Consider the following 10,529-nt stretch of genomic DNA (forward strand, 5'->3'; position numbering starts at 1 on the left):
ATATTTTACATATTTTTTTCATAAGCAGTCTTCCAGATTTTACTTTTAAGTAATCTGTATACCCAGTGTGGGGCTTGAACCCACAACCCTGAGCTCAAGAGTCACATGCTTCACTGACCCAGCCAGCCAGGTGCCCCACACGTCTAACAATCTTAGGGAGGTTGCCCAGCAAGCTCTTCTTCCTCCTGCCTTATTTCTGTCTCCTTACTTAATAGGTAAACCTAAACTGGGACAGGAGCTAGGCCGGGGCCAGTATGGTGTGGTGTACCTGTGTGACAACTGGGGAGGGCACTTCCCTTGTGCCCTCAAGTCGGTCGTCCCTCCGGACGAGAAGCACTGGAATGACCTGGCTTTGGAGTTTCACTACATGAGGTAGGTTCTCCTGTCACTCGTCTCTGTGGGAGAAGACCTAGGGAATAAGCCAGAAGCCTGGGACGAACTTTGTGCCGAGACTTAGAGCACGCTGTGTCTCTCTATTCCCGGGTCCCCAGACGTCGTAGCCAGTGTTTCTGTGTCGGGCCCAGAAATGTGCTCTCTTGCAGGCCTTTACGGCCTCTGCCGTCTCCCCACCGTCTCAGTTTCTCAGACTCAGCCTTACCTTTTGACTTCTCAGTCCTTAAGGCCTGTTAGTCTTTAGATTCCATAATTCCGATTCCTTGTTAGGGGGCCATTCTCTTGACCCTCCCTCTGCACCGAGGGCCATGAGCTCTGGTCCTGGACTACGTGTGGTCTCAAGGGGACTCCTGGCCACGCGGTGGCATGCTGTACACGGTCAGAGGCAGAGCATGGCAGTCCTAGACTCTGTCGTTCCCACCAGGTCTCTGCCGAAGCACGAGCGCTTGGTGGATCTGCACGGCTCGGTCATCGACTACAGCTACGGCGGGGGCTCCAGCATTGCCGTGCTGCTCATCATGGAGCGGCTGCACCGGGACCTCTACACAGGGCTGAAGGTGAGGCAGGGCACAGGGGGTGGGGGGTGAGGCAGGGCGCGGGGCTGAACCACAGCCAATAGCCAGATCCGCAGGGTCCTCCCTGGCCGGTCTTCCTTTCTTGTTTATCCAGACCTTCTAGCTTTCACAAGACCTTTTTTTGGGAATAATCAAGTTTTATTGCCCTTGTTTCCAAAAAACCTTAGAAGTTTCTCAGAATCGACTTTTTGGCCTAGTTTATATCAAGAATACTGCCAGTGCACCACTGTTTGCCTCTTGTGGTGGGGGTAAAAATCTAGATGATTCAGAAGTACAGAAAAAGCATCTTATAACTTTGCCGTTCTTCCTCTTTTTTTGCTTTCGATGGATACAGCTAGTGTTTGTTGTTGAGTCAACAAATATTTATTCGTGACTACTTTGTGCAAGATCTCGTGCTAAGCACCATAAGGGCATATCAAGAAGTGTAATTGCCGGGGCACCTGGTTGGCTCATTCAGGGGAGCATGCGACTCTTGGTCTCAGGGTCATGAGTTCAAGCCCCATGTTGGGCATAGAAGGTGTAATTACCAGAAGCTTTTAAGAGACTTACAGTCGGTGAATAATTCGTGAAGATTTGGTGTTTGAGTGTGATAAATCCACCTTGATGGGTACAATTCGGGCAGGTAGAAGGAAGAGGCTGAGCTTCTAGATGGGTGATGTAACGTTCTCTGGAATTCAAGAGGCCCTAAGCTGGAGGCATGGTAAACGTGACTTTGATATTTGAATCTGTGAAGCCAAACCAGGCTAACCAGGCCTACAGTGCAGTAGAAGGCATTCTGCCTGAGAGGCCTAGAAATCCTTTTTTTAAAAATATTTTTATTTTTAAAAATTTTTAACTTTTAAAAAATAATCTGTACACCCAACATGGGGCTTGAACTCACAACCCTGAGATCAAGAGTCACATGTTCTGCTGACTGAGCCAGTCAGGCGTCTGGAGACCTACAACTCCTTTGAGCCTCAAGGGCAGTCCCAGAGTCTGTTCAGGGCTTGGAAATGAGCTCAGGCCTCCAGTTGTGGCCTGCACCATCTGTAGTCCCCTGCGGGGTCATCCGGCCGCCTGTGTGCCGCCTCCAAGGGATGTTATCTGGCCTCACACCTTGTCCTTCCTTGCTTTCCCTTGGCTTCCTTGCCCTAACTGCTTTCCTCTTCCCTTCCTCCTGCCTGCTTCTCTGTCCTTGTCCTCGGTGTGCCCCAGCCCAGACTGCTTGCAGTGGCCCACAGAAGGAGCTCTTAGTGGGTTTAAGCACACGGGACGGAGCTGGACAGAGGAGTTGTCTTGTTAGTGACGAGTGAGCTCTTTTGTCTCCCCAAGGCTGGGCTGACGCTGGAGACGCGTCTGCAGATAGCGCTCGATGTGGTGGAAGGGGTCCGCTTCCTGCACAGCCAGGGACTCGTGCACCGTGACATCAAGCTCAAAAATGTCCTGGTAAGTAGAGCTATTTCCCTGAGATAGCGTCCTGCCTCTGTGGCTTGAGTGGCCTTTGGGGGGGTCCGCCTCCATGTGAGCGGGATCGCGGGACACGCCTACCAGGATCGCCATGGAGTTGACAGTGGACGGGTTGATGGCAGCCTGGACGCAAGGCTTGGGGAGTGCCAGGCCGACTCCTAGACTGAGCTGCTCTTGCTTAAGGTTTTTCCTCCCAATCCTGTTGGGCACATACGAGTGTACAGAACAGAGCGGTCCGAAGGAGACCTGCAGATCATTCATCCGGACTTGTGCTGTCTTTCTCTGGGTTCGTCTCTCTCTGTTCTTCACTCTCTCTCTCTCACACACATACACGTACTTTTTTACTCAACTGTAGGAAGTAAATTGCCAATAGCACAGGTTTCCTCAATACTTGACCTTGTATCTCCTAGGAAGGACATTTTTCTGTGTATTTAAAAGAAAATAAATTGACAAAGAAATTGACATCAGTACGGCACTGTTAGTTAATGAGCAGTTTATAATACTACTTCCCAGTTGCTCAGACGCAGTGCATTTGCTTGTTTGATCCCGGGCTCACTCCAGGGATCAGACGGGGCACTTTGTTGTCCTGTTTTCCTGTCCTCCTTTAATCTGGAATCGTCCTTTTGTGACGTTGCTGTGTTTGAGGATTCCAGGTCTGGTGGTTGGTTAGGGTTTGGTCGGAGGTGCTGGCTGAGGGCTGAGCTGGGTAAATGCACCATCAAGGGGAAGGTGGTCACGAGCCCACCAGGTCTGGTATCTCAGTTCGGAAGAGCCTTCTGACCTGTTCCTCTTGAAACCATATTGCATATTGTCAGGATGTCCGGCAACACTTAATGATACAGAACGATGACAGCAGTGCGGGCAATGGGAGAGATTGCCCTAAAATCATGGGCTGAAACCGGAGAGGCTTACCAGTAGTCAACTGGGGCACAGCTTTATCCTCTTGGACCTTCAGGAAAGGAAACTGTGGGGAATTCACGCAACTCTCCTCAGCTGACCAGAGGACCTCGGCCTTCTTCCTTAGTGACTTTCTGCCCTGGGGTCTGGAGGTCAGAGGAGAATCATCAGGAACTAAAATACTTTCTTCGGTGTCTTTCACTTACTCATTTTTCCAAGACTTACTACGCTTCCGAGATGGGCGAGGTACACACAGATGAAACAGATGGCCCCTGCCATCAGGTTGCTGACAGTCTGGGGTGAAGACGGGAGTGGGAATGAATCTGGAGACAGGGCGCTTGACTAAGTGCTGCTTGGAGGTGGACACCTGCTTCTGAGCGTGTGCGCGTAGCTGGTGCCGTGGGCAGGGTCCAGCACGGGCTGACTCTCGCCCTGCTTCGTTGGCAGCTGGACAAGCAGAACCGTGCCAAGATCACCGACTTAGGATTCTGCAAGCCGGAGGCCATGATGTCAGGCAGCATTGTGGGGACACCGATCCATATGGCCCCTGAACTTTTCACAGGTAGGCTGCGGGCCGGGGAGTGCGCTTCATCCGGGCTGTGAACTGTAACCCTGACGGCTACCCCCTGGGCTCAGTAGTACCCACAAGTACTCCTGGCAGGTCTGCTGCTGGCAAGGGAGAAGCAGGGGAGGGAGACCGAAGGCAGGGAGGGGGAGAAGGGAAGAGGTGGAGCGGGAAGAAGGAAAAACACACACCCGAGGAACCAGGTCTCCTGGTGGCTGTTTCTCTGGCTCTTTGCGCCGTAATTGCCGTAATCAGCCAATTGGTTGACCCTAAGGTACTGACTGAGTGACCGGTACATCAGGAGTTGGCCCTGATCGTTGAGGAACTTGCAGATGACAGAGATGTATGTGGAGAGGTAAGATCGTTAGGAAGCAGTAGAGGACAGCATGTGGCGAGCTGCTAGAACGGGTGCCCTCTGATGTGATGTTGGCTCTCAGACAAGGGACGAAGGAAGGTTGAAATGTTTGACAGTTTTGAGGTAGAAGTGAGATGTTGCCTAGAGCTTGAGTCAGGTCTGGAAGAATCAGTCTGTGGGAAGGGAACTTGTGGGAAGTATGTTCTTTGGGCTGGACAGCACGAGTATGCTTTTTCATATATTTTGTTCCATTTAATCCTCGCGGCCCTTCTGTGGTGATGGTGATGCATTTTGTGCCCGTGTCACAGATGAAGCCGAGTACAGATGGGTGAGCTTCAGAAAGCCACCCCAGAACACTGAGCTAGAGATGATGGAGCTGGGATTGGAATCTAGGTCTTTCTGGCTCTAGAATCTCACCCTATGTCATGAAGGAGAGAACATTCTGGAGGCTGGGGAAAGGGAAATAGGAAAATTGCAGAACAGAAAGAAGCGTAACAGGAAGGAGATCTGCATGGGGAGTGACAGCAGACGAAGCTGGAGATGAAACGCTGGGAGCTTGAATGTGCAGAGGAGTGAAGGCTCGGTGTGGGGCAGTGAGGAACTTGAGCTTGTGCACAGGTGTGAGTGAAAATGTGATTGCAGAAGGCTAGCTTAGCAGCAGGAGGTGGAGGGGGTTCGAGTGGCCAGAGCGAAGGCAGGCAGAGCTGTGGGGCTGGTGTCCAGGAGGAGGCTGCTCGGGGTGCGGAAACCAAACAAGCGCGCCCGGTGCCAGGGCCGCTCAGGGGAGCAGCGGGCAAGACTGGGGGATCAGCAGCAGAGAAGGACTGGATGAGGACCTGAGGGCTCGGGCCTGGGGGATGGGAGATGGTTGTGGCATTGCCAAGGCAGATAGATGTGAAGGTCACGGCAGGCCCCTCATCAGTGTGGGTTCGAACTGGCGATCTGCATGGCCTCTCTCGTTAGCCTCACGCACGGGTCTGCCCCCGGGCTTCACGGAGTTGGGCTTATCAGGGTCAGGGTCAGGGTCAGCTGGAGAGCCAAGCACACGCCCATCATTTTTCTTTCTCTAGATTTACTTCCCAAAGAAGTTCTGTTCGCACTGCTTTCATTTTATTTTGGCTCCTTCATATTTCATTTCCCTGGATTGTTTCTCTGAGTCCTGTTGCTGACAGAAGACTCTAAAATACGTTCTTCCTGTCACCTGCTGCCCTAAAACATAAAGGATTTCCTGCTGTCCATTGAATCCAGACTTTTCTGTCTGACTTTTAAGGATCATTACATTCTGGTTCCAGTCTACCCACCCACATGGTTCCCAGCCTTCCTTCCCTAATCCGAACTTTCAGGTTAAATCTTCTTGGCTGTTCCATCAAAATCAAAGGCCCGTCCTCCTCCTTTGTCAGGCTCTAGCCTCAGCCCTTCCGGTGTCTGCCTTCCCAGGGCTGTGGTTTTAGGTATAAAAAGATCGGCGACCCGCCTATCAGGGTTGTTAGGGGAGGCAATGGATGTTAAAAGGTTTAGAAAAAAAGGCATGGAGACCTGTGCAGACCCCATGAGCGGGGATGCAGCTGCTCTCTGTCCCGGGCTCAAGGCTGTTGCCCTTTCTCGCTGTAGGGAAGTACGATAACTCTGTCGATGTCTACGCATTTGGCATTCTCTTCTGGTATATCTGCTCGGGCTCTGTCAAGCTCCCTGAAGCATTTGAGAGGTGTGCCAGCAAAGACCATCTCTGGAACAATGTGCGGAGAGGTAAGCGCCACAAGCCCTACCTTGTTCTGACCACCACCACCACCACCCCTCCACCGCCGACCACCACTGAGAGCAGTGGGACCACAGACCACCACGGAATCCAGGAGAGACACTGAAGTCAGGCCTTGGCTTTCAGGCAGTGTGGTACTGAACTGTTTCCAGAAGGCTTTTTTCTGGAACATTCCCAGTTCTTCAGCTTCCTATGCCAGTGCATTCCAGTTTGTTGTCAGTGTTACTACTGGGTTCTGAAGCCAGAGCTCCTGAGCCCCGCCTGGGCGATCGGTCTGCGAGCTGGTTGGGCCTCATCGTGGCATGGGCCTTTTTCACTGACCGTGGCCTTGTTTCCATGTGCCTTTCCCCAGGGGCCCGACCAGAGCGTCTGCCTGTGTTTGACGAGGAGTGCTGGCAGCTGATGGAGGCCTGCTGGGACGGGGACCCCTCTCAGAGGCCTCTCTTGGGCATCGTCCAGCCCATGCTCCAGGGTATCATGGACCGGCTGTGCAAGTCGAGTTCTGAGCGGCCAAGCAGGGGACTCGACGATTCTACTTGAAAGCAAAGACCTTTCTCCTCTACTCTCTATTTCTTTCCTTCCCCTCACATTTTGGCCATGGGAAGAATTTGACATTTATTTAGAGAGCTCCCGAGAGAACCGATGCTTGCTGGGCAGCTTGAGACCTTCCCAGGCAGAGATGCCTCCCGGACCGTGAACAGTTGGCTGTGTGCTGGGGCACGTGCAGCAGCTCGCTGATGCCCTAAGCCATGCTGTCGGCAGAAGACTGTCTAGGACACGTAAACGCCGAGGAATACAACGTTCCAGCCTCAGAACTGAAAAGGAGGCAAATGTACCAATTGTCTGTTCACTTTATGTTGCTAAGACAGGCAGGGCACTGCAGTGGCAATAGTAGTCAAAGCTATAATTTTCATAATTTTGGCTCTGGCTAGGAATAGTTTGGTTCTATCCAGTCGTCAGAACCCTTAGAAAATTTGAACTTCCTTCTGGGATTGTGAGAACATAGGAGCCAAACAGTAACTTCTGGCTCCCTGCAACCAGATCTCAGGTTGCCACAGCCAGAGGCCTCCACCAGGGAGCTAGAAACAGAGCTGTCTGTTCCTTACAGTGCCGGCGTGTTTACATTTATAGGACTGAATAGCCCTGACTTTGGGGGTGGATGTCATGGTCACATCATCAAGAGGCCACAGGAAAAAAAAAAATGTTGTGCACACATATGTATGTATATACATATGTGATTGGATTTTGAGTTACCGCTAATCCCAGGACAGAATCTCTTCTTCTTCCCTTTGATCTTTTTTCCTCCCTCTTTTTGGTCTCAAGATGGGGAAACTCCAGTGAACTCGGTATCTGGGCAAGAGTGTCTGAGCAAAACTGACAGGTGGGGAGACCCGAGACGTGGGCGGTGATCTGGAGGCCGTGGGCTTCCCTGCAAGCCCCCTGGAAGGATACCAGGAGAATCAAAAATTCCCATTTTTGTGTTTGAATCTAACACACTGATGTTTTTAAACTCCTCCACGAGCATTTTAACCAAGATTTCTTTTGCAACTTGTTTTTTTTTTTTTGACTGTAACTTTTTTTTTTTTTTTTGACTGTAACGTACGAGGGAAAGCACCAGATGAAAGAGAACGCTTCTTGTAGCTGTGTGCGCCCCTCATCCCTGCGTGTTTGTGTCTGGGACGGTTCCCCTCCGCTGCAGCTGGGAGCTGTGCTGGTGGGCTTTCGGAGCGTGTGTCGGAAAGTGTGCCTAAGAAGAGAAATTCTGAAGGGGAGCAATTTACACGTTGACGCATCTCAGACCTTGACATAAAGCTTCGCTCCACTGAGATGGTCCATTCGATTTAGAACACCAGGTGGGTGAAAGAAGACAGCGGAGGGGGGCGAGGAACCTCTGTCCATCTGCCTGATCTCCGGGCATGGCACTCTCTCCCCTGTGCCTGGCCCCCAAGGCTGTGAACCAGGTCCCTGAGTAGGTGTGTAAGGAAATGGGCAGATTTGCTGCTAGAAGCCTGTCGGGTCATTTCTGAGAGAATGGCCATCTCTTAAACATTAACAGAGTATAAATGGCGTCTACCAGAAAGTTTTCCTATAACTCTTCAAGTTCAGTTTTCACTCTTGGCTCTGCTGGGCTCTGAGTATGATGTCCTTGAGCGTAGGAAGCTCCAAGCACTCGGGGTCCGTCAGAAACTCCATATAGTGCTAAGAACCTTTTTACTTGCAACAGCGAAGTGCCGACCCGCTGTCTTTGGGGTCTGTAGCTCGAGCCTCATTCTGGTGGAATGTCCAGTAGACCTGTTAGAATTAACACCCATTTATAGCTTTACTTCTTCAAGTCACTCTGTTGTTGTCTGCATTAACTCGTTTGTCCTCCTGGGGACGATGATGGGGCTTCCAGGAAGCCAGATTTTCAAGTTTAAAAAGGAGAGGTGCATAGCGTCTACCTGCCGAAAGAGCAGTCTAAGTGTTTTGTATGACATTTCAGGAAAGGTCTCCTATAGTTCCCTTTCCCAGAGTCCTCCTTTACTCCAGCTCAAATCAGGAGTCCTAACATTCTTCCAAAGTCTTAGTTCCTACTCCCCATTCATGCAGGGGCAGGTGCCGGGGCAGGTGTGGGGGGGCTTCTTCTACCCAGTGTCCCTTTTCAGTTTGTCCCCTCCCTGCAGCTTAGTCTGCTCTCAGACACTGGTTTCCTAGCAGATTCCCACATTTTTTGCCGGAGTGAGGAGGGAGGACGGGAAGGACCAATGCTAAGTAAGACAGTAATTGTGTTAACAATTCAATACAAAAAAAGTATTTTGAGAAAAGATGCAAGATATTCCTGAAGATTTCCAGGCCAGCCAAAGTCCACATAGAGATATTAGGAGGTGTTATTTGAACACTCAGCAGGCTGAGTGCGGGAATACAGACATATAACACACGCATACTTTGCTTTTGTTTTATAACGTCAGCTGATTTGGGATTCTTTGTTCCTTGGCACCCATTATTGTTAAAGTGATGGAATGCCATGAAATGTACTGTACTGTATATTACTTGGGAAGACACTAGGTATTCAAAGGAGTCTGGGGGCACTTGGCTGTAGCGGGCTCAAGAAGACCAAAGTCCTCAAGATTTTACCCCCCAGCTTTGGTTGCATGTGCTCCCAAGGGGTGAGGTGAGATTGTGGCTGGGGCAGGAGGAAGGGTGGGACGGATCACCCTCACTGTGTTCTGTCCTCCTAATCGACTTCACTAGGGCGATTTACCCCAGCCCGAAAATGATCACCTGGCCTTTTTCAACACGCTTGAAGTCCGGTCACTTACATTGTTTCAGAACTGAGTGAGGGACCTTCTTGCAGAGCAATCAAGAAGTGGCAGAGCCTGGGGCCCCCGCGCGGCCGACGCTGTGCCTGGCGAGCGAGGTCAGTCTGGCAGGAGTTGGGGAATGCTCATTTGGCTGAGGTTTCCACAGGCGTGACCTAGTTCCTTGATCCTCTGTAGAGAGTGGCTCGTTGATTGAGCAAGCCTTCCACTCCTCTAGGAAGGAGGGCTGTGCTGGTTTTTCCCAGACCAAAGAGAATCACTTGTGACTCCCATTTCAAGGGGACAGAGCCTAGGAAGCAGCTTCTCCTAATTTTTAACACTAAAACTCAAGGAAACAGTAAAGGAAAGGACATATTACTGGCACGGATGGAAACGGGGGAACGGTAGAACCCGCCCCCAGCACCTGTCAGCTCTCCAATGCATTCTGACGCATCTTTGCTGAGCTGCCAAAGTGGGGGTTGGAAGTTGTTTCCTAATGAGAGAAGGGGTTTGAGGTGGCAGGCTCCAGAGTGATAACTGCACTGAACGACACTTTATTTTTTTGGCTTATTATTTAGCACTGAAAAGCCAAGAGGGGTCGGTGATTACGGTAGCACCTGGGGGGGCAGAGGTCCCCTGTGGCCTTGCTTTGGAGAGAAGGCATGCTTGGTGTTCCATCTGGCTAATGAGGGAATCCCCGAAGTCCATACAGCTTCGGAGCGGGATAAAGGGCCCTCGAGTCCTTCGCCAAAAGAGTAGTTGCTTTCTTTGAGTTTTCAAAGTTTGACTTCTGGATTTGCTGGATCAAATAACCCACTTTTTCTTTAAAAGAAAAAAAAAGTGGATTTACCCTTCTAAATATGGGGGAGCGGTTAGGGCTAGTGCTGTGTAAAAGTGGGTGAGGAGGGAGTAACCTTCAGAAACTTGTACTGCAAACTCCTTTGGGGGTTGCGAGGAGCACTACTGTTCTTAAAAGGGTTTTATTTTTAACTTCATCTGCTTTGTTAACATCCAGTCCAGTTGAGATGCCCGCGGAGACTATGTGAAGGCCTGGCGTGGGGGGAGGCCACCCAACTCAGAGGGTTGGGAAGGAAATCAGTCTGGACAGCTTGTTGTCTTTTATTCTTATGTAATATTTGTTTGTTTCAGAGGACTAATGTCTATTACAGTGTTAATAAAAGTGTAACATACTAAGTGTGTAGAATAAAAGTGCAATAACAAGAGGAAGTTACCTTGGCACAAACCTCAGTCCTTCACTCTCCCT

The 10,529-nt window shown here is 50.7% G+C and overlaps 1 protein-coding gene across 1 annotated transcript in view; it reads left to right on the top strand.

Annotated features, from left to right (window-relative positions):
• Positions 1-8,770, top strand: part of DSTYK (dual serine/threonine and tyrosine protein kinase) — a gene marked incomplete at its 5' end in the record, with an annotated part of 48,741 nt that extends 39,971 nt beyond the window's left edge. The window contains 6 exons of the mRNA XM_080825278.1: positions 216-372; positions 818-950; positions 2,280-2,393; positions 3,759-3,873; positions 5,843-5,977; positions 6,340-8,770. Of these exons, the coding sequence (XP_080681404.1) occupies positions 216-372; positions 818-950; positions 2,280-2,393; positions 3,759-3,873; positions 5,843-5,977; positions 6,340-6,527 (842 nt within the window). The 3' untranslated portion in view covers positions 6,528-8,770. The remainder of the gene's footprint in view (positions 1-215; positions 373-817; positions 951-2,279; positions 2,394-3,758; positions 3,874-5,842; positions 5,978-6,339) is intronic.
• Between the last annotated feature and the right edge of the window lie 1,759 nt (positions 8,771-10,529).

Source organism: Martes martes (genome assembly GCF_963455335.1).
Source record: "Martes martes genome assembly, chromosome: 15".
Taxonomy (NCBI): Eukaryota; Metazoa; Chordata; class Mammalia; order Carnivora; family Mustelidae; genus Martes; species Martes martes.